The sequence below is a fragment of the Salmo trutta genome, chromosome 39 (assembly GCF_901001165.1).
Source record: "Salmo trutta chromosome 39, fSalTru1.1, whole genome shotgun sequence".
Taxonomy (NCBI): domain Eukaryota; kingdom Metazoa; phylum Chordata; class Actinopteri; order Salmoniformes; family Salmonidae; genus Salmo; species Salmo trutta.
In genome coordinates, this window is record NC_042995.1 from 876,190 (window position 1) to 901,664 (window position 25,475).

Here is a 25,475-nt window from a genome sequence, read left to right on the forward strand (position 1 = left end):
GTTTTTATTTAACCTTTATTTAACTAGACAAGTCAGTTAAGAACAAATTCTTATTTACAATGACGACCTACCAAAAGGCAAAAAGCCTCCTGCGGGGACGGGGGCTGGGTTTAAAAATATATATAAATTAAATAAATATAGGACAAAACACACATGACAACAAGAGAGACAACACAACACTACATAAGAGAGACCTAAGACAACAACATAGCAAGGCAGCAACACATGACAACACAGCATGGTAGCATCACAACATGACAACAACATGGTAGCAACACAACATGGTAGCAGCACAAAACATGGTACAAACATTATTGGGCACAGTCAACAGCACAAAGGGCAAAAAGGTAGCGACAACAATACATCACGCAAAGCAGCCACAACTGTCAGTAAGAGTGTCCATGATTGAGTCTTTGAATGAAGAGATTGAGATAAAACTGTCCAGTTTGAGTGTTTGTTGCAGCTCGTTCCAGTCACTAGCTGCAGCAAACTGAAAAGACAAGCGACTCAGGGATGTGTGTGCTTTAGGGACCTTTAACAGAATGTGACTGGCAGAACGGGTGTTGTATGCGGAGGATGAGGGCTGCAGTAGATATCTCAGATAGGGGGGACTGAGGCCTTTTTACTGCAGTCACATTGAGATTAATAACCCCGTTGCTATGGCGAGCCAGCTTTGGGACTATATTCTGCCACTTGTGTGAAGGCGAGCTGCCAATCAAAGCGGCTTTTAATCTTTTAATTTCTTCCATTCTCCTTCAGGGAGACCCAGGGCCCTCTGGTGTGCTGACTCACTGTGTGGTGTGCCTTTTCATAAAACAAGAAAAATGTGTGTAAGTGTGTGTCGTGCGTGCGTGCGTGCGTGTGTGTGCCTTCTCGTTCTGCCCACCACAGTATGAGAATAGCCAGGTGTTTTTGAATGGTTCATATTGTAATGTATTTTTGATACTTCTCTACACAGGTGTGTGTATTGGGATGTTGGAGTACTCTGATTCCTGAATCTGATAGTTATGGTAGTAGGTGGATGGTAGTATGACACTCAGTGCTGGGGAGAGATATATTGGTTCTGGCTATGGGCTCAAGGGGCATCTCTACACTCCTCAGGTGGGAGTTCAATTCTGTTCTCATTCATGTTTGGATATCAAACAAATATCATATTGATATCAAAATAAATGGATACCAAAAACAATGTCATATTCATACGAGGTATTTATTATCTGTCCTCCATGCCCTACACCACATTAGCCCTCTCTTGGTTGGCCACTTGGTGGTTTACAATAATACAATGCATGTTTTAAATTGGAATTTCTAGGGTTATCGATGAGCCACAGTACAATCTAAAGCCTTTGCTTTGTTTCAGTAGTAGGCTTCTGAGAGGTCCTTAACTCATACTACCAGTGTCCATCAAACAACAAACATCACAGAAAGATTACAGTCTTAGTATGCTGTTGGGTATCTCTGCTTGTCGTTTGTCCCAGTTCAGTGTCCCCTCCATCATGTCTCCCCTATCAGATAAGTTGGAGTTCGTTCTCGAAGAGGTCAGGTTGATCCCTAGAAGCTGGCCTCGGGTCAGTTTTGCGTTTCCTCCGCTAATGATTCAGTTTAGAATTTTGGGAGGGCAAACTGATCCTAGATCTGTAATCTGTACCCAGGGGCACCTTCACCCAGGATGAGACAGTTACACGATTCTCTAGCGACATTTACCGCTCCACACCACTAGGGCAGTCATGAGCAGAGTGACCAGCACAGGCACTCCAATGAAAGGCCCCAAGATACGTATAGGAGGGTCCCGAAGCAGCCTGCCGGTCAGAGCGCAGTCGTGAAAGTAGTCCCGGTGGAGGCGTATGAAGAGTTCGTCTATCAGCCGGTTGGGCCAGAAGCAGTGCATCTTGAGTGCCATGAAAAAGGTGCAGTTGGTCAGTTCCTCGTAAGGCCTGCAGGAGAGGATAAAACATTGAAACTAGGGGGCAGCATGAGAAAACTAACTCTAACTTTTAAATACAGTGCATTCGGAAAGTATTCAGACCCCTTGATTTTTCAAAAAAAAAATTGCATTTCAGTCTTATTTTAAAATTGATTAAAAAGAATAATAATCAGCATTAATCTACACACAATACCCCATAATGACAAAGAGAAAACTGGTTTAAAAAAAGAGAAATACCTTATTTACAGAAGTATTCAGACCCTTTGCTATGAGACTCGAAATTGAGCTCAGATGCATCCTGTTTCTATTGATCATCCTTGAGATGTTTCTACAACTTGATTGGAATCCACCTGTGGTAAATTCAATTGATTGGACATGATTTGGAAAGGCACACACCTGTCTATATAAGGTCCCACAGTTGACAGTGCATGTCAGAGCAAAAAACAAGCCATGAGTTTGAAGGTATTGCCGTAGAGCTCCGAGACAGGAATGTGTCAAGGCACAGATCTGGGGAAGGGTACCAAAACATTTCTGAAGCAATGAAGGTCCTCAAGAACACAGTGGCCTCCATCATTCTTAAATGGAAGAAGTTTGCAACCACCAAGACTCTTCCTAGAGCTGGCTGCCCGGCCAAACTGAGCAATCGGGGGAGAAGGGGCTTGGTCAGGGAGGTGACCAAGAACGCGATGGTCACTCTGACAGAGCTCCAGTTCCTCTGTGGAGATGGGAGAACTTTCCAGAAGGACAGCCATCTCTGCAGCACTCCAGCAATCAGGCCTTTATGGTAGAGTGGCCAGACGGAAGCCACTCCTCAGTAAAAGGCACATGACAGCCCGCTTGGTGTTTGCCAAAAGGCACCTAAAGACTCTCAGACCATGAGAAACAAGATTGTCTGGTCTGATGAAACCAATATTGAACTCTTTGGCCTGAATGCCAAGCGTCACGCTCCCCATCCAACCTGACAGAGCTTGAGGGGCTCTGCAGAGAAGAATGGTAGAAAATCCATTAATACAGCTTGTAACGTCATACCCAGGAAGACGCAATGCTTTACTTGCAGCCAAAGTTGCTTCAACAAAGTACTGAGTAAAGGGTATGAATACTTACATAAATGTGATATTTCCGTTTTTATTTTTTTAATAAATTAGCAAAGATTTCTACAAACCAGTTTTTGCTTAGTCATTATGGCGTATTGTGTGTAGATTGATGAAAACAAAAACATTTAATCAATTTAATCAAAATGTGGAAAAAGTCAAGGAGTCTGAATACTTAACGAAGGCACTGTATGTTAGGTTTATTTTAATATATTTTTTGGGGGGTCGATATTCATTGGCATCAAAATAGCCATTCCTCAAAACATGTCTGAAAAGTGACTCTTTGAAAACAGGTCTGTTTCACTTGTGGTCTCCAACCGACGGAGTAGGAAAAGGCAAACTAACAGCTTGAATTACCAGCAGGCTTAGCACAGCTAAATATAACTACCATAGCTAGGTGGTAGGTGGTTAGAGAGGAGACATACCTTACAGCTAAATATAACTACCATAGCTAGGTGGTTAGAGAGGGGACATACCTTACAGCTAAATATAACTACCATAGCTAGGTGGTAGGTGGTTAGAGAGGAGACATACCTTACAGCTAAATATAACTACCATAGCTAGGTGGTAGGGGGTTAGAGAGGGGACATACCTTACAGCTAAATATAACTACCATAGCTAGGTGGTAGGGGGTTAGAGAGGAGACATACCTTACAGCTAAATATAACTACCATAGCTAGGTGGTAGGTGGTTAGAGAGGAGACATACCTTACAGCTAAATATAACTACCATAGCTAGGTGGTAGGTGGTTAGAGAGGAGACATACCTTACAGCTAAATATAACTACCATAGCTAGGTGGTAGGTGGTTAGAGAGGAGACATTCCTTACAGCTAAATATAACTACCATAGCTAGGTGGTAGGTGGTTAGAGAGGGGACATACCTTACAGCTAAATATAACTACCATAGCTAGGTGATTAGAGAGGGGACATACCTTACAGCTAAATATAACTACCATAGCTAGGTGGTTAGAGAGGGGACATACCTTACAGCTAAATATAACTACCATAGCTAGGTGGTAGGTGGTTAGAGAGGAGACATACCTTACAGCTAAATATAACTACCATAGCTAGGTGGTTAGAGAGGGGACATACCTTACAGCTAAATATAACTACCATAGCTAGGTGGTAGGTGGTTAGAGAGGAGACATACCTTACAGCTAAATATAACTACCATAGCTAGGGGGTTAGAGAGGGGACATACCTTACAGCTAAATATAACTACCATAGCTAGGTGGTAGGTGGTTAGAGAGGGGACATACCTTACAGCTAAATATAACTACCATAGCTAGGTGGTAGGTGGTTAGAGAGGAGACATACCTTACAGCTAAATATAACTACCATAGCTAGGTGGTAGGTGGTTAGAGAGGAGACATACCTTACAGCTAAATATAACTACCATAGCTAGGTGGTTAGAGAGGGGACATACCTTACAGCTAAATATAACTACCATAGCTAGGTGGTAGGGGGTTAGAGAGGGGACATACCTTACAGCTAAATATAACTACCATAGCTAGGTGGTAGGGGGTTAGAGAGGGGACATACCTTACAGCTAAATATAACTACCATAGCTAGGTGGTAGGTGGTTAGAGAGGAGACATACCTTACAGCTAAATATAACTACCATAGCTAGGTGGTAGGTGGTTAGAGAGGAGACATACCTTACAGCTAAATATAACTACCATAGCTAGGTGGTAGGTGGTTAGAGAGGGGACATACCTTACAGCTAAATATAACTACCATAGCTAGGTGGTAGGGGGTTAGAGAGGAGACATACCTTACAGCTAAATATAACTACCATAGCTAGGTGGTAGGTGGTTAGAGAGGGGACATACCTTACAGCTAAATATAACTACCATAGCTAGGTGGTAGGTGGTTAGAGAGGAGACATACCTTACAGCTAAATATAACTACCATAGCTAGGTGGTAAGGGGTTAGAGAGGGGACATACCTTACAGCTAAATATAACTACCATAGCTAGGTGGTAGGGGGTTAGAGAGGGGACATACCTTACAGCTAAATATAACTACCATAGCTAGGTGGTAGGTGGTTAGAGAGGAGACATACCTTACAGCTAAATATAACTACCATAGCTAGTGGTATAGGTGGTTAGAGAGGAGACATACCTTACAGCTAAATATAACTACCATAGCTAGGTGGTAGGGGGTTAGAGAGGAGACATACCTTACAGCTAAATATAACTACCATAGCTAGGTGGTAGGTGGTTAGAGAGGGGACATACCTTACAGCTAAATATAACTACCATAGCTAGGTGGTAGGTGGTTAGAGAGGGGACATACCTTACAGCTAAATATAACTACCATAGCTAGGTGGTAGGGGGTTAGAGAGGAGACATACCTTACAGCTAAATATAACTACCATAGCTAGGTGGTAGGTGGTTAGAGAGGAGACATACCTTACAGCTAAATATAACTACCATAGCTAGGTGGTAGGGGGTTAGAGAGGGGACATACCTTACAGCTAAATATAACTACCATAGCTAGGTGGTAGGGGGTTAGAGAGGGGACATACCTTACAGCTAAATATAACTACCATAGCTAGGTGGTAGGTGGTTAGAGAGGAGACATACCTTACAGCTAAATATAACTACCATAGCTAGGTGGTAGGTGGTTAGAGAGGGGACATACCTTACAGCTAAATATAACTACCATAGGTAGGTGGTAGGGGGTTAGAGAGGGGACATACCTTACAGCTAAATATAACTACCATAGCTTGGTGGTAGGTGGTTAGAGAGGAGACATACCTTACAGCTAAATATAACTACCATAGCTAGGTGGTAGGTGGTTAGAGAGGGGACATACCTTACAGCTAAATATAACTACCATAGCTAGGTGGTAGGGGGTTAGAGAGGGGACATACCTTACAGCTAAATATAACTACCATAGCTAGGTGGTTAGAGAGGGGACATACCTTACAGCTAAATATAACTACCATAGCTAGGTGGTTAGAGAGGGGACATACCTTACAGCTAAATATAACTACCATAGCTAGGTGGTAGGTGGTTAGAGAGGGGACATACCTTACAGCTAAATATAACTACCATAGCTAGGTGGTAGGTGGTTAGAGAGGGGACATACCTTACAGCTAAATATAACTAGCATAGCTAGTGGTATAGGTGGTTAGAGAGGAGACATACCTTACAGCTAAATATAACTACCATAGCTAGGTGGTAGGGGGTTAGAGAGGGGACATACCTTACAGCTAAATATAACTACCATAGCTAGGTGGTAGGGGGTTAGAGAGGGGACATACCTTACAGCTAAATATAACTACCATAGCTAGGTGGTAGGTGGTTAGAGAGGGGACATACCTTACAGCTAAATATAACTACCATAGCTAGGTGGTTAGAGAGGAGACATACCTTACAGCTAAATATAACTACCATAGCTTGGTGGTAGGTGGTTAGAGAGGAGACATACCTTACAGCTAAATATAACTACCATAGCTAGGTGGTAGGTGGTTAGAGAGGGGACATACCTTACAGCTAAATATAACTACCATAGCTAGGTGGTAGGTGGTTAGAGAGGGGACATACCTTACAGCTAAATATAACTACCATAGCTAGGTGGTAGGGGGTTAGAGAGGAGACATACCTTACAGCTAAATATAACTACCATAGCTAGGTGGTAGGGGGTTAGAGAGGAGACATACCTTACAGCTAAATATAACTACCATAGCTAGGTGGTAGGTGGTTAGAGAGGAGACATACCTTACAGCTAAATATAACTACCATAGCTAGGTGGTTAGAGAGGGGACATACCTTACAGCTAAATATAACTACCATAGCTAGGTGGTAGGGGGATAGAGAGGGGACATACCTTACAGCTAAATATAACTACCATAGCTAGGTGGTAGGGGTTTAGAGAGGGGACATACCTTACAGCTAAATATAACTACCATAGCTAGGTGGTAGGGGGTTAGAGAGGAGACATACCTTACAGCTAAATATAACTACCATAGATAGGTGGTAGGGGGTTAGAGAGGAGACATACCTTACAGCTAAATATAACTACCATAGCTAGGTGGTAGGTGGTTAGAGAGGGGACATACCTTACAGCTAAATATAACTACCATAGCTAGGTGGTAGGGGGTTAGAGAGGAGACATACCTTACAGCTAAATATAACTACTATAGCTAGGTGGTAGGGGGTTAGAGAGGAGACATACCTTACAGCTAAATATAACTACCATAGCTTGGTGGTAGGGGGTTAGAGAGGAGACATACCTTACAGCTAAATATAACTACCATAGCTAGGTGGTAGGGGGTTAGAGAGGGGACATACCTTACAGCTAAATATAACTACCATAGCTAGGTGGTAGGGGGTTAGAGAGGAGACATACCTTACAGCTAAATATAACTACCATAGCTAGGTGGTAGGTTGTTAGAGAGGAGACATACCTTACAGCTAAAAATAACTACCATAGCTAGGTGGTAGGTGGTTAGAGAGGGGACATACCTTACAGCTAAATATAACTACCATAGCTAGGTGGTAGGTGGTTAGAGAGGAGACATACCTTACAGCTAAATATAACTACCATAGCTAGGTGGTTAGAGAGGGGACATACCTTACAGCTAAATATAACTACCATAGCTAGGTGGTAGGTGGTTAGAGAGGAGACATACCTTACAGCTAAATATAACTACCATAGCTAGGTGGTAGGGAGTTAGAGAGGAGACATACCTTACAGCTAAATATAACTACCATAGCTAGGTGGTAGGGGGTTAGAGAGGGGACATACCTTACAGCTAAATATAACTACCATAGCTAGTGGTATAGGTGGTTAGAGAGGAGACATACCTTACAGCTAAATATAACTACCATAGCTAGGTGGTAGGTGGTTAGAGAGGAGACATACCTTACAGCTAAATATAACTACCATAGCTAGGTGGTAGGGGGTTAGAGAGGGGACATACCATACAGCTAAATATAACTACCATAGCTAGGTGGTAGGGAGTTAGAGAGGGGACATACCTTACAGCTAAATATAACTACCATAGCTAGGTGGTAGGGGGTTAGAGAGGAGACATACCTTACAGCTAAATATAACTACCATAGCTAGGTGGTAGGGGGTTAGAGAGGGGACATACCTTACAGCTAAATATAACTACCATAGCTAGGTGGTAGGTGGTTAGAGAGGGGACATACCTTACAGCTAAATATAACTACCATAGCTAGGTGGTAGGTGGTTAGAGAGGGGACATACCTTACAGCTAAATATAACTACCATAGCTAGGTGGTAGGTGGTTAGAGAGGGGACATACCTTACAGCTAAATATAACTACCATAGCTAGGTGGTAGGTGGTTAGAGAGGAGACATACCTTACAGCTAAATATAACTACCATAGCTAGGTGGTAGGGGGTTAGAGAGGAGACATACCTTACAGCTAAATATAACTACCATAGCTAGGTGGTAGGTGGTTAGAGAGGGGACATACCTTACAGCTAAATATAACTACCATAGCTAGGTGGTAGGGGGTTAGAGAGGAGACATACCTTACAGCTAAATATAACTACCATAGCTAGGTGGTTAGAGAGGAGACATACCTTACAGCTAAATATAACTACCATAGCTAGGTGGTAGGGGGTTAGAGAGGAGACATACCTTACAGCTAAATATAACTACCATAGCTAGGTGGTAGGGGGTTAGAGAGGGGACATACCATACAGCTAAATATAACTACCATAGCTAGGTGGTAGGGGGTTAGAGAGGGGACATACCTTACAGCTAAATATAACTACCATAGCTAGGTGGTAGGGAGTTAGAGAGGGGACATACCTTACAGCTAAATATAACTACCATAGCTAGGTGGTAGGGGGTTAGAGAGGAGACATACCTTACAGCTAAATATAACTACCATAGCTAGGTGGTAGGGGGTTAGAGAGGGGACATACCTTACAGCTAAATATAACTACCATAGCTAGGTGGTAGGGGGTTAGAGAGGAGACATACCTTACAGCTAAATATAACTACCATAGCTAGGTGGTAGGTGGTTAGAGAGGACACATACCTTACAGCTAAATATAACTACCATAGCTAGGTGGTAGGGGGTTAGAGAGGGGACATACCTTACAGCTAAATATAACTACCATAGCTAGGTGGTAGGGGGTTAGAGAGGGGACATACCTTACAGCTAAATATAACTACCATAGCTAGGTGGTTAGAGAGGAGACATACCATACAGCTAAATATAACTACCATAGCTAGGTGGTTAGAGAGGAGACATACCATACAGCTAAATATAACTACCATAGCTAGGTGGTAGGGGGTTAGAGAGGAGACATACCTTACAGCTAAATATAACTACCATAGCTAGGTGGTAGGTGGTTAGAGAGGAGACATACCTTACAGCTAAATATAACTACCATAGCTAGGTGGTAGGGGGTTAGAGAGGAGACATACCTTACAGCTAAATATAACTACCATAGCTAGGTGGTAGGTGGTTAGAGAGGGGACATACCTTACAGCTAAATATAACTACCATAGCTAGGTGGTAGGTGGTTAGAGAGGGGACATACCTTACAGCTAAATATAACTACCATAGCTAGGTGGTAGGGGGTTAGAGAGGGGACATACCTTACAGCTAAATATAACTACCATAGCTAGGTGGTAGGTGGTTAGAGAGGGGACATACCTTACAGCTAAATATAACTACCATAGCTAGGTGGTAGGGGGTTAGAGAGGAGACATACCTTACAGCTAAATATAACTACCATAGCTAGGTGGTTAGAGAGGGGACATACCATACAGCTAAATATAACTACCATAGCTAGGTGGTAGGGGGTTAGAGAGGGGACATACCTTACAGCTAAATATAACTACCATAGCTAGGTGGTAGGTGGTTAGAGAGGAGACATACCTTACAGCTAAATATAACTACCATAGCTAGGTGGTAGGTGGTTAGAGAGGAGACATACCTTACAGCTAAATATAACTACCATAGCTAGGTGGTAGGAGGTTAGAGAGGGGACATACCTTACAGCTAAATATAACTACCATAGCTAGGTGATAGGTGGTTAGAGAGGGGACATACCTTACAGCTAAATATAACTACCATAGCTAGGTGGTAGGTGGTTAGAGAGGGGACATACCTTACAGCTAAATATAACTACCATAGCTAGGTGGTAGGGGGTTAGAGAGGGGACATACCTTACAGCTAAATATAACTACCATAGCTAGGTGGTAGGTGGTTAGAGAGGGGACATACCTTACAGCTAAATATAACTACCATAGCTAGGTGGTAGGTGGTTAGAGAGGAGACATACCTTACAGCTAAATATAACTACCATAGCTAGGTGGTAGGGGGTTAGAGAGGGGACATACCTTACAGCTAAATATAACTACCATAGCTAGTGGTAGGGGGTTAGAGAGGAGACATACCTTACAGCTAAATATAACTACCATAGCTAGGTGGTTAGAGAGGAGACATACCTTACAGCTAAATATAACTACCATAGCTAGGTGGTAGGTGGTTAGAGAGGAGACATACCTTACAGCTAAATATAACTACCATAGCTAGGTGGTAGGTGGTTAGAGAGGAGACATACCTTACAGCTAAATATAACTACCATAGCTAGGTGGTAGGGGGTTAGAGAGGGGACATACCTTACAGCTAAATATAACTACCATAGCTAGGTGGTAGGTGGTTAGAGAGGAGACATACCTTACAGCTAAATATAACTACCATAGCTAGGTGGTAGGGGGTTAGAGAGGGGACATACCTTACAGCTAAATATAACTACCATAGCTAGTGGTAGGGGGTTAGAGAGGAGACATACCTTACAGCTAAATATAACTACCATAGCTAGGTGGTAGGGGGTTAGAGAGGGGACATACCTTACAGCTAAATATAACTACCATAGCTAGGTGGTAGGTGGTTAGAGAGGGGACATACCTTACAGCTAAATATAACTACCATAGCTAGGTGGTAGGTGGTTAGAGAGGGGACATACCTTACAGCTAAATATAACTACCATAGCTAGGTGGTAGGTGGTTAGAGAGGGGACATACCTTACAGCTAAATATAACTACCATAGCTAGGTGGTAGGGGGTTAGAGAGGGGACATACCTTACAGCTAAATATAACTACCATAGCTAGGTGGTAGGTGGTTAGAGAGGGGACATACCTTACAGCTAAATATAACTACCATAGCTAGGTGGTAGGTGGTTAGAGAGGGGACATACCTTACAGCTAAATATAACTACCATAGCTAGGTGGTAGGTGGTTAGAGAGGAGACATACCTTACAGCTAAATATAACTACCATAGCTAGGTGGTAGGGGGTTAGAGAGGGGACATACCTTACAGCTAAATATAACTACCATAGCTAGGTGGTAGGGGGTTAGAGAGGAGACATACCTTACAGCTAAATATAACTACCATAGCTAGGTGGTAGGGGGTTAGAGAGGGGACATACCTTACAGCTAAATATAACTACCATAGCTAGGTGGTTAGAGAGGGGACATACCTTACAGCTAAATATAACTACCATAGCTAGGTGGTAGGTGGTTAGAGAGGAGACATACCTTACAGCTAAATATAACTACCATAGCTAGGTGGTAGGGGGTTAGAGAGGGGACATACCTTACAGCTAAATATAACTACCATAGCTAGTGGTATAGGTGGTTAGAGAGGAGACATACCTTACAGCTAAATATAAATACCATAGCTAGGTGGTAGGGGGTTAGAGAGGGGACATACCATACAGCTAAATATAACTACCATAGCTAGGTGGTAGGGGGATAGAGAGGAGACATACCTTACAGCTAAATATAACTACCATAGCTAGGTGGTAGGGGGTTAGAGAGGAGACATACCTTACAGCTAAATATAACTACCATAGCTAGGTGGTAGGTGGTTAGAGAGGGGACATACCTTACAGCTAAATATAACTACCATAGCTAGGTGGTAGGTGGTTAGAGAGGAGACATACCTTACAGCTAAATATAACTACCATAGCTAGGTGGTTAGAGAGGAGACATACCTTACAGCTAAATATAACTACCATAGCTAGGTGGTAGGGGGTTAGAGAGGGGACATACCTTACAGCTAAATATAACTACCATAGCTAGGTGGTAGGGGGTTAGAGAGGGGACATACCTTACAGCTAAATATAACTACCATAGCTTGGTGGTAGGGGGTTAGAGAGGGGACATACCTTACAGCTAAATATAACTACCATAGCTAGGTGGTAGGTTGTTAGAGAGGGGACATACCTTACAGCTAAATATAACTACCATAGCTAGGTGGTAGGGGGTTAGAGAGGGGACATACCTTACAGCTAAATATAACTACCATAGCTAGGTGGTAGGGGGTTAGAGAGGAGACATACCTTACAGCTAAATATAACTACCATAGCTAGGTGGTAGGTGGTTAGAGAGGGGACATACCTTACAGCTAAATATAACTACCATAGCTAGGTGGTAGGTGGTTAGAGAGGGGACATACCTTACAGCTAAATATAACTACCATAGCTAGGTGGTTAGAGAGGGGACATACCTTACAGCTAAATATAACTACCATAGCTAGGTGGTAGGGGGTTAGAGAGGGGACATACCTTACAGCTAAATATAACTACCATAGCTAGGTGGTAGGTGGTTAGAGAGGAGACATACCTTACAGCTAAATATAACTACCATAGCTAGGTGGTAGGTGGTTAGAGAGGAGACATACCTTACAGCTAAATATAACTACCATAGCTAGGGGGTAGGGGGTTAGAGAGGGGACATACCTTACAGCTAAATATAACTACCATAGCTAGGTGGTAGGTGGTTAGAGAGGAGACATACCTTACAGCTAAATATAACTACCATAGCTAGGTGGTAGGTGGTTAGAGAGGGGACATACCTTACAGCTAAATATAACTACCATAGCTAGGTGGTAGGGGGTTAGAGAGGGGACATACCTTACAGCTAAATATAACTACCATAGCTAGGTGGTAGGTGGTTAGAGAGGAGACATACCTTACAGCTAAATATAACTACCATAGCTAGGTGGTAGGGGGTTAGAGAGGGGACATACCTTACAGCTAAATATAACTACCATAGCTAGGTGGTAGGTGGTTAGAGAGGGGACATACCTTACAGCTAAATATAACTACCATAGCTAGGTGGTAGGGTGTTAGAGAGGAGACATACCTTACAGCTAAATATAACTACCATAGCTAGGTGGTAGGTGGTTAGAGAGGAGACATACCTTACAGCTAAATATAACTACCATAGCTAGGTGGTAGGGGGTTAGAGAGGGGACATACCTTACAGCTAAATATAACTACCATAGCTAGGTGGTAGGGGGTTAGAGAGGGGACATACCTTACAGCTAAATATAACTACCATAGCTAGGTGGTAGGTGGTTAGAGAGGAGACATACCTTACAGCTAAATATAACTACCATAGCTAGGTGGTAGGGGGTTAGAGAGGAGACATACCTTACAGCTAAATATAACTACCATAGCTAGGTGGTAGGTGGTTAGAGAGGAGACATACCTTACAGCTAAATATAACTACCATAGCTAGGTGGTAGGGGGTTAGAGAGGGGACATACCTTACAGCTAAATATAACTACCATAGCTAGGTGGTAGGGGGTTAGAGAGGAGACATACCTTACAGCTAAATATAACTACCATAGCTAGGTTGTAGGGGGTTAGAGAGGAGACATACCTTACAGCTAAATATAACTACCATAGCTAGGTGGTAGGTGGTTAGAGAGGGGACATACCTTACAGCTAAATATAACTACCATAGCTAGGTGGTTAGAGAGGAGACATACCTTACAGCTAAATATAACTACCATAGCTAGGTGGTAGGGGGTTAGAGAGGGGACATACCTTACAGCTAAATATAACTACCATAGCTAGGTGGTAGGGGGTTAGAGAGGAGACATACCTTACAGCTAAATATAACTACCATAGCTAGGTGGTAGGTGGTTAGAGAGGAGACATACCTTACAGCTAAATATAACTACCATAGCTAGGTGGTAGGTGGTTAGAGAGGAGACATACCTTACAGCTAAATATAACTACCATAGCTAGGTGGTAGGTGGTTAGAGAGGGGACATACCTTACAGCTAAATATAACTACCATAGCTAGGTGGTAGGGGGTTAGAGAGGGGACATACCTTACAGCTAAATATAACTACCATAGCTAGGTGGTAGGTGGTTAGAGAGGAGACATACCTTACAGCTAAATATAACTACCATAGCTAGGTGGTAGGGGGTTAGAGAGGGGACATACCTTACAGCTAAATATAACTACCATAGCTAGGTGGTAGGGGGTTAGAGAGGAGTCATACCTTACAGCTAAATATAACTACCATAGCTAGGTGGTAGGTGGATAGAGAGGAGACATACCTTACAGCTAAATATAACTACCATAGCTAGGGGGTTAGAGAGGGGACATACCTTACAGCTAAATATAACTACCATAGCTAGGTGGTAGGTGGTTAGAGAGGAGACATACCTTACAGCTAAATATAACTACCATAGCTAGGTGGTAGGTGGATAGAGAGGAGACATACCTTACAGCTAAATATAACTACCATAGCTAGGTGGTAGGGTGGTTAGAGAGGGGACATACCTTACAGCCTAAATATAACTACCATAGCTAGGTGGTTGCTGGGTAGAGAGGGGACATAGCTTACAGCTAAATATAACTACCATAGCTAGGTGGTAGGTGGTTAGAGAGGAGGACCTACCTTACAGCTAAATATAACTACCATAGCTAGGTGGTAGGTGGTTAGAGAGGGGACATACCTTACAGCTAAATATAACTACCATAGCTAGTGGTAGGTGGTTAGAGAGGGGACATACCTTACAGCTAAATATAACTACCATAGCTAGGTGGTAGGTGGTTAGAGAGGGGACATACCTTACAGCTAAATATAACTACCATAGCTAGGTGGTAGGTGGTTAGAGAGGGGACATACCTTACAGCTAAATATAACTACCACAGCTAGGTGGTAGGGGGTTAGAGAGGGGACATACCTTACAGCTAAATATAACTACCATAGCTAGGTGGTAGGTGGTTAGAGAGGGGACATACCTTACAGCTAAATATAACTACCATAGCTAGGTGGTAGGGGGTTAGAGAGGGGACATACCTTACAGCTAAATATAACTACCATAGCTAGGTGGTAGGGGGTTAGAGAGGAGACATACCTTACAGCTAAATATAACTACCATAGCTAGGTGGTAGGTGGTTAGAGAGGAGACATACCTTACAGCTAAATATAACTACCATAGCTAGGTGGTAGGGGGTTAGAGAGGAGACATACCTTACAGCTAAATATAACTACCATAGCTAGGTGGTAGGTGGTTAGAGAGGGGACATACCTTACAGCTAAATATAACTACCATAGCTAGGTGGTAGGTGGTTAGAGAGGGGACATACCTTACAGCTAAATATAACTACCATAGCTAGGTGGTAGGTGGTTAGAGAGGAGACATACCTTACAGCTAAATATAACTACCATAGCTAGGTGGTAGGTGGTTAGAGAGGGGACATACCTTACAGCTAAATATAACTACCATAGCTAGGTGGTAGGTGGTTAGAGAGGGACATACCTTACAGCTAAATATAACTACCATAGCTAGGTGGTAGGTGGTTAGAGAGGAGACATACCTTACAGCTAAATATAACTACCATAGCTAGGTGGTAGGGGGTTAGAGAGGGGACATACCTTACAGCTAAATATAACTACCATAGCTAGGTGGTAGGTGGTTAGAGAGGGGACATACCTTACAGCTAAATATAACTACCATAGCTAGGTGGTAGGGGGTTAGAGAGGGGACATACCTTACAGCTAAATATAACTACCATAGCTAGGTGGTTAGAGAGGGGACATACCTTACAGCTAAATATAACTACCATAGCTAGGTGGTAGGGGGTTAGAGAGGGGACATACCTTACAGCTAAATATAACTACCATAGCTAGGTGGTAGGGGGTTAGAGAGGGGACATACCTTACAGCTAAATATAACTACCATAGCTAGGTGGTAGGGGGTTAGAGAGGGGACATACCTTACAGCTAAATATAACTACCATAGCTAGGTGGTAGGGGGTTAGAGAGGAGACATACCTTACAGCTAAATATAACTACCATAGCTAGGTGGTTAGAGAGGAGACATACCTTACAGCTAAATATAACTACCATAGCTAGGTGGTAGGTGGTTAGAGAGGAGACATACCTTACAGCTAAATATAACTACCATAGCTAGGTGGTAGGTGGTTAGAGAGGGGACATACCTTACAGCTAAATATAACTACCATAGCTAGGTGGTAGGTGGTTAGAGAGGGGACATACCTTACAGCTAAATATAACTACCATAGCTAGTGGTATAGGTGGTTAGAGAGGAGACATACCTTACAGCTAAATATAACTACCATAGCTAGGTGGTAGGGGGTTAGAGAGGGGACATACCTTACAGCTAAATATAACTACCATAGCTAGGTGGTAGGTGGTTAGAGAGGAGACATACCTTACAGCTAAATATAACTACCATAGCTAGGTGGTAGGTGGTTAGAGAGGAGACATACCTTACAGCTAAATATAACTACCATAGGTAGGGGGTTAGAGAGGAGACATACCTTACAGCTAAATATAACTACCATAGCTAGGTGGTTAGAGAGGGGACATACCTTACAGCTAAATATAACTACCATAGCTAGGTGGTAGGTGGTTAGAGAGGGGACATACCTTACAGCTAAATATAACTACCATAGCTAGGTGGTAGGTGGTTAGAGAGGGGACATACCTTACAGCTAAATATAACTACCATAGCTAGTGGTATAGGTGGTTAGAGAGGAGACATACCTTACAGCTAAATATAACTACCATAGCTAGGTGGTAGGGGGTTAGAGAGGGGACATACCTTACAGCTAAATATAACTACCATAGCTAGGTGGTAGGTGGTTAGAGAGGAGACATACCTTACAGCTAAATATAACTACCATAGCTAGGTGGTAGGGGGTTAGAGAGGAGACATACCTTACAGCTAAATATAACTACCATAGCTAGGTGGTAGGTGGTTAGAGAGGGGACATACCTTACAGCTAAATATAACTACCATAGCTAGGGGGTAGGGGGATAGAGAGGGGACATACCTTACAGCTAAATATAACTACCATAGCTAGGTGGTAGGTGGTTAGAGAGGGGACATACCTTACAGCTAAATATAACTACCATAGCTAGGTGGTTAGAGAGGGGACATACCTTACAGCTAAATATAACTACCATAGCTAGGTGGTAGGGGGTTAGAGAGGGGACATACCTTACAGCTAAATATAACTACCATAGCTAGGTGGTAGGTGGTTAGAGAGGGGACATACCTTACAGCTAAATATAACTACCATAGCTAGGTGGTAGGTGGTTAGAGAGGGGACATACCTTACAGCTAAATATAACTACCATAGCTAGGTGGTAGGGGGTTAGAGAGGGGACATACCTTACAGCTAAATATAACTACCATAGCTAGGTGGTAGGGGGTTAGAGAGGAGACATACCTTACAGCTAAATATAACTACCATAGCTAGGTGGTAGGGGGTTAGAGAGGGGACATACCTTACAGCTAAATATAACCACCATAGCTAGGTGGTAGGTGGTTAGAGAGGGGACATACCTTACAGCTAAATATAACTACCATAGCTAGGTGGTAGGTGGTTAGAGAGGAGACATACCTTACAGCTAAATATAACTACCATAGCTAGGTGGTAGGGGGTTAGAGAGGAGACATACCTTACAGCTAAATATAACTACCATAGCTAGGTGGTAGGGGGTTAGAGAGGGGACATACCTTACAGCTAAATATAACTACCATAGCTAGGTGGTAGGGGGTTAGAGAGGGGACATACCTTACAGCTAAATATAACTACCATAGCTAGGTGGTAGGTGGTTAGAGAGGAGACATACCTTACAGCTAAATATAACTACCATAGCTAGGTGGTAGGTGGTTAGAGAGGAGACATACCTTACAGCTAAATATAACTACCATAGCTAGGTGGTAGGTGGTTAGAGAGGGGACATACCTTACAGCTAAATATAACTACCATAGCTAGGTGGTAGGTTGTTAGAGAGGGGACATACCTTACAGCTAAATATAACTACCATAGCTAGGTGGTAGGGGGTTAGAGAGGAGACATACCTTACAGCTAAATATAACTACCATAGCTAGGTGGTAGGGGGTTAGAGAGGGGACATACCTTACAGCTAAATATAACTACCATAGCTAGGTGGTAGGTGGTTAGAGAGGAGACATACCTTACAGCTAAATATAACTACCATAGCTAGGTGGTAGGTGGTTAGAGAGGGGACATACCTTACAGCTAAATATAACGACCATAGCTAGGTGGTAGGGGGTTAGAGAGGAGACATACCTTACAGCTAAATATAACTACCATAGCTGGTGGTATAGGTGGTTAGAGAGGAGTCATACCAGCAGTGGAACTCCCAATATCGTACCAGGGGAGCTACAGACCAGCATGACTGAGTGAATATAATTAGATCTAAGACACACTGACGTGCCTTTGGTCTCCTGATAATATCAGAGGTGTTTGGACTGAATATAGGTGATTAAATGAATGACTCATTGATGCATAACATGAAGCCTTGGCAGTGTTTCTTGAAAATGTGTTCTTCATTGGAAACTTTGTTCTAAAAGAGCGTACATGAATTCAGTGTAATTTCCGACTCTCTTTGACACTGGAAACCCCAAAGGTGACTACTGTTCAACTTCTAATAGGGCATCCTGACCTGTCCATGAACACACACACACACACACACACACACACACACACACACACACACACACACACACACACACACACACTTAGTACCCTGTGTCCCCATGGCAGACAGCCATCCAGAACCCGTGTACAGGTGTCACCTTACACAACATCAGTGTGCCCTAAACCCAAGACCAAGACCAGAGTACAGGTGTCACCTTACACAACATCAGTGTGCCCTAAACCCAAGACCAGAGGGGCTGGTTGGGAAAATATTTGTTTATGCAAAGTTCTGTCTCTTTCTCAATCTTTCTCTTCCTCTTTGCTTTTTCTTTCCACACTCAAAACAGAGTTGACCTGCTCATTAAATCGCTCTATCTATCTCCCTCTCTCTATCTATCCTTCCCTCTCCCTCCTTCACTCTCTCTTCTTCCCTCCCTACCCAGCTAACAATTCTAGGGAGAGAGAATTGGAAATTCTTTGTAATGTTACCCGTAATGTTCTCCTAATGTTTGAGTGTCCGGTTTTCCATTGGTCAGGGGAACATTCTATCTATGCTAACAAAAAACCTTCTGAGAACCTTTTCAGCATGTTTTGGTGATAACGTTAGGAGAACAGGCAGAAATATCTAGAACGTGGTTACAATGTTCTCAGAATATACAACATTAATGTTCTAGACATGTTTCATGGGAACGCTGCAAGAACATTCATGTGTCTAGTTTTCTGAGGGTTAGGAGAATATTCCATCAACGTCCCACCAACCATTCACAGAATATGGTCGCCATGTTCTCAGAATGTAAGATATTAATGTTCTAGACACGTTTCATGGGAACGCTGCAAGAATATTTCTGTGTATCAGTTGTCAGGACGTTGCCTGATGGTCCCAAAGAAACGTTCTCCCAAAATATAAATGTTTTATTACAAATCACACCTTGTTACTATTGCCAAGCCCATCAAGGCCCTGATTGGTCACCCACAGATCCATTCACAGCTCTTCCTGTCTGTTGACAAGGTTACACACAGACAGTGCTTTTAACATAGTGTTTTCAACTTACATACTTGAAACACATGATTACATTGTGCATGTTCATTTATACAGCAATTATTATTCAATATGTTGTCACCTTTGATTTGAACTCACAACCTCATGGTTCACGACATTTAGATCGTGTTGCTAAACCACATCTGTGTCAGTTATCAGTTCATTTGACTGTTCTCTCATCAGTGATTTGATAGTTATCAGTTAATTTCACTGTTCTCTCATCAGTGATTTGATAGTTATCAGTTAATTTGACTGTTCTCTCATCAGTGGTTTGATAGTTATCAGTTCATTTGACTGTTCTCTCATCAGTGGTTTGATAGTTATCAGTTAATTTGACTGTTCTCTCATCAGTGATTTGATAGTTATCAGTTCATTTGACTGTTCTCTCATCAGTGGTTTGATAGTTATCAGTTAATTTGACTGTTCTCTCATCAGTGGTTTGATAGTTATCAGTTAATTTGACTATTCTCTCATCAGTGGTTTGATAGTTATCAGTTAATTTGACTGTTCTCTCATCAGTGGTTTGATAGTTATCAGTTAATTTGACTGTTCTCTCATCAGTGATTTGATAGTTATCAGTTAATTTGACTGTTCTCTCATCAGTGATTTGATAGTTGTCTAATGATGGTGGAACATATTAAAATGGTTGAATGAAAACTGGACACAGGACTGTTCTTGCATGTGCTTATTGGGCCAGTATAGTTAGGCCCTGTCCAGAAGAAACACTAAACCCTTCTCCCTAGGCACTTGTTTACATCTGAGACAACTTGATAGGTGTAAGCTATAGGGTGAATGCACTTCTCAGTAAATCTCAGCTCTGTTAAAAGTACACTGAATACAAACTATTACTGATCCTAGTGATTCAGGAGGATCATTAAAACAGGTTGATATGCCCCACCAACATTACACAACTATACTCAAAGTCCTTCAATTGCTGAAATAAGTCAATCAAATCACCGATTAAAGAATAGTCATATTAACAGAAAGATGGTGGTGTAGCAGGAAGATCCGAGTACTGTGAACCTAAAGGTTGTGAGTTCAAATCCCAGTTGAGGACGTGTTGAATAATACCTACTCTAGAAATTAACATGCATCATTTAATCATGTATGTCAAAGTGTGTGATACATGTAAGTTGAAAACATTCTATGTGTGAGCATCCTTTACTTTACCAACAGACAAAGAACTCTGAACGGATCAGTGGTTCACCAATCAGGGCCTTGATTGGCTCTGCAACAGTAATACATGTTTAGGGGGACACATGTTTTTGCAACTCTCCCATGGAACATGTCTAAAACATGAATATCTTATGTTCTGAGAACATGGCAACCATGTTTCCATGAAATGTGTATAGAACATTCACACTTTCTGGGTCGATTCGATTTCACATTAAGGGAATGGTATCTTGGAAACATTCCTTGCACATCACAGGAACATTCCTATGAGGAATCCTTCTATCTGTGTGTCTGTTATGGTGATAGACATGTAAACATTGCTCTCCAGATGGAACGGTCTTGTAAAGACAAGGACCTCTGCTAAACTGGTAGAGCATCATTTGCAAGTAATACTGCCAAATTATACAGTGACATAATTCAAGTAAATGTAATTGAACTCAACTCTATTTTTATTTAGGATGAATACAATTTAGGATGGATTTAGGTGAATAATATAGATTATACTGACTGAAAAGTGTCGGACCAGCTGCACCACAGGCTCTGGTCCAGGGCCTCCATGTCCAGACTGAACTTGGTCACACAGAAGTCAGAGATGGCCCTCTCATAGGCACCGCTGCAGCTGCTCACTGGGGGAAAGCCACAGGCTGCTTCAGAGGGAAGGAACATGTAATCAGATAGTAGTGTAGTTGTTAGAAACGATTAGGGAGGCAGCAAGTTTATGAAACAAGGGCTAAATGTATCAAGCGTCTAAGAGTAGGAGTGATGATTTAGGATCAGTTTTGCCTTTAAGATCATAACAATAAGATTATATGGACAGGGGGCACCAGATCCTAGATCAGCAGTCTCACTCTGAGACGCTTGATGCATACAGCCGAAGATCTTGATTCAAATACCCTTCGTTAATAAGCGTTTGATTGAGCCTGCCTGGAGTACCGGATAGGCAAGGTTTGCACTTTTGGGACCATTCCGTTGCACTAGGCAAGCTCAATCTAATGCAGCTTAAAGTATTCTAAAGACAACAAGTACTATTTTAACCTATGTCTTGAATGAAACATCCTAACCTGACCAGTACGGACCACCAGAATAGACTGTCCCAGTCTGTCATCCATGCATGCTTCAAGATGTCCACCATTGTCCCTGTACTCAAGCAAACAAAGGTAACCTGCTTAAATGACTATCTCTCTGCCTATAGCGCTCAGTTCTTTCATCATCAAGTGTTTTGAGAGGCTGGTCAAGGACCACATCAGCTCCACCTTACCTGAAACCCTGGACCCATTAGGATGTGCATACCGACCTAACAGATCCACGGATGATGTAATCGCCAGTGTTCTGAACACGCCCCTATCCCACTTGGACGTGCTGTGAGAGTGCTGTTCATCGACTACAGTTCACCACCTACTGACATTGATGGGGCTGCAGTGGAGCGGGTCAAAAGTTCCACTCTGCCAGGGCTCCAACCTCCACCCTGTAGAAGGTCTCATCTCTGTCTGTAAATGAGCGCTAAGCCACCCAATGTCCACTTACAAGGTCATCTACGCATTAACACAAGGTTAGGCAGTCCAAGGTGAAGGATTGTCCATGTGGATAAATGTCTAGCTGGTGAGTTGGTGTGGAGCCCCAGGGGTTTACAGAGGTCTTCTCAACCGGAACTCTGGAATGCAACCAAATGGTTCAGATAGGGGTAGGGGGTCTGTAACCCTACCAGCTATGGCCTGTGATTGGGTACCCTGGCAACCTGGTCCCTAACATAGAGGTGTGAAGTGCCCTCTGCCTGGACGAAAAGGTCAGGCTAAGGTTGGGGGTCAATGCTTGGTAGCCTACCTCAGCTGTAAGAAGTCCCAAATGTTGTCTCTGAAGTGCCAGAGCCATGGAGAGGGTTTGAATGGTTGATGTCTGAGAGTTTAAAGTTAGATGTTTTTGTACAAACAGCACAAAGCACTTTATGAGAAACTCAGTGTCCCAGATCTGTTTTTGCTCTTTCCTTCTCCATTGCTCTCCTTGTCAAGTCAAACATGTTGGGCATGTCAACGAGCGCCAAGTTGGTATGATAGCACAACCAGACTGACGCTCAGGCTATTGTATGGGTTCTCCTGACTTCCTCTGGCTAACAGTTCACACTTCTTTTGACTGAGAATGAGACCAGCTCCCACACACGGCAAAATTGCCAGGGGTGACAGAAAAGTGGAACAGCAAAGTGCCCAAAGACAGTTAAATTACCATTTAACAGTAGCAAAAAACAGATTGTGCCTTTAAAATCACAAGGTTTACCTAGCAATAACCTTTTATTTGAGTACTCTGACTAATGTAATTCGAGAGCCATCTATAATTAGGCTACTATTAGTAATTATATCCTCCTGTGGGTGAATTGGGGACAACCCACTGGGAACAGATGTCAATTATCAAATCAAATGGTATTTGTCACATGCGTTGAAAACAACAGGTGTAGTAGACCTCACAGTGAAAAGCCCTTAACCAACAACGCAGTTTTAACAAAAATAAGTGTAAAGAAAGTATTTACTAAAATAAACTGAAGTAAAAAAAATGACTAAATAAATAAAAAAGAGAAGAAAATAGAAAAATAACAAGTAATTAAAGAGCAGTAAAATAACAGTAGTGAGGCTATATACTGGGGTACCAGTACGGAGTCAATGTGCGGGCAGCGGTTAGTCGAGGTAATTGAGGTAATATGTACATGTAGGTAGAAAATGGGGGTCAATGCAAATAGTCCGGGTAGCCATTTGATTGGCTGTTCAGGAGTCATATCCGGCAGAAGCTGTTAAGAAGCCTTTTTGACCTAGACTTGGCGCTCCCGTACCGCTTGCCGTGCGGTAGCAGAGAGAACAGTCTATGGTGCAATTAAACGTCTATTCCACCTTGGTTTAACGTAATTTAATTGAAATTAATTGAAATCACGTTGATTCAACCAGTGTGTGCCCAGTGGGAAGCGGAATAAATAAGCTTTGTGTCAAATGTATAGAGACCAGTTCATAGAAAGCGTTGCATTGACTTTGACTGCATCTTCATGCATTTGATGCTGCTGATTCATTCAGGTTGGCCCAGATATCCTTCACCTTGGTCAGCTGTTTTGTCCACTATTGTGCGAACATGTTTTCATATTCATCATGACCATGTGTAGACAGACTCCAAATGAGAAAATAATTAAAAAGACATCTTCCTAAGAAAGCTGATGACCAACGCTTAGAGACCAGATGCTCTATGTGAATACTGTACAAAATCATAATACTGAACACTTCACTTTTATAACGTCAATAATCGATGAAGTTGAAAATTGTTTAATGTCAAAATATGACATTTTCATTCTTAGCTTCATTCTACAGCACACATTTAAAATGTTATTTATGTTTCGCGTAATGGTCAAACGTTTGGATTACGCAATAAGCTTTATAGGCTACATCAAACGAAAAAGGTCAATGTAAGTAATTTTTAGACGACTTGGTACGGTTCGGCTATCTGGTAAGAATAGGAAGTGCGCCAGGGAGGCAAAAAGCATAAAATTAAAAAAACAAAAAACAACCAGCAAACAAAAGCAAAACAACAAATAGCATTAGCTATTATTTATAATTGATCATATCACACGTACCTGCCACACATAAAACAAGGGTTAGTTTTGTCAGCGATGTACAGTCTAGTGCCATAGCTTCTTATTATGGATTGCACCGAAGAGACGCGGCAGTAACCTAACTTCTCACTCGTGTTCTCTTCTTCAGTGTATTGATGCGCTAATTCTTCCGACTCCTTGTCCTTTGCAATAACTGATTCATCAAATGAATATGCATTCTCCAACTGAAGCCATTGTTCACGCCAGTTGGCTATTTTAACTGGGGACAGGAGCGACACCCACGTCGTAGAGCCATCCATAAATCAGTGGTAAATCGTTGGCTAACTTCCATACATAGCCGCGGGAAGTAGGGGTGTTGAGGGTGCTGCAGCATCCACTGAAAAACCAGAATAAAAAGTATTCATAAAACATTACACAACACCAGTGTTGGTGCTGACATCTTCAGGACAGGAATACCGGTTTACTTAACGGAGGAATAAACACACATGTTCATCATTGGTGTCTTAACCAGAACGGGGGAAAATGCGCTTTATTTATTTTCGCACATGCGCAGTCATACATCTCTCATAGGGCATGACTGTACCAGTGTAAGAACACAACAACATATTAGTCCACATGCCAACACCCCCACTTGCTCTTATACTGTACAAGTCGTATTCAACCTAACTTTATCAACACATTTAGCTTACAGTTATTCATCTCACAAATGTCAGTTTATATTCCAAACATGTAACCCAAGAATTTTTCATTTTTGAACTTCGTTACAGGTTTAGTCAAAACATCTGCAGCCATGTCTGCCGTTGGACAATATTCAATACTTATTTTACCATCACTGAGTGCAGATCGAATGAAATGATATCTGATGTCGACATGTTTACATCTCTGACGACACACTGGGTTCTTTGACAGAGCAATTGTACCTTGTTTGGTTCAT

General features: G+C 42.3%; 1 protein-coding gene across 4 annotated transcripts; it reads right to left on the reverse strand.

The window, feature by feature from the left end:
* Window positions 1-1,186: 1,186 nt before the first annotated feature.
* On the reverse strand, window positions 1,187-24,888 carry LOC115179593 (receptor activity-modifying protein 1). Of its 4 annotated transcripts, none has more exons than XM_029741200.1 (3): window positions 24,563-24,888; window positions 21,470-21,605; window positions 1,187-1,931 (listed from the first exon to the last, which is right to left on the reverse strand). In XM_029741200.1, the coding sequence occupies exons 1-3, from the start codon at window positions 24,615-24,617 to the stop codon at window positions 1,688-1,690; spliced, it is 435 nt and encodes a 144-aa protein (XP_029597060.1). In that variant the 5' UTR covers window positions 24,618-24,888; the 3' UTR covers window positions 1,187-1,687. The 4 variants fall into 4 exon arrangements, with proteins under 4 accessions (XP_029597060.1, XP_029597059.1, XP_029597061.1 ...); XM_029741199.1 differs by having other exon boundaries at window positions 21,470-21,608; window positions 24,563-24,887; XM_029741201.1 differs by having other exon boundaries at window positions 21,470-22,612; window positions 24,563-24,582.
* Between the last annotated feature and the right edge of the window lie 587 nt (window positions 24,889-25,475).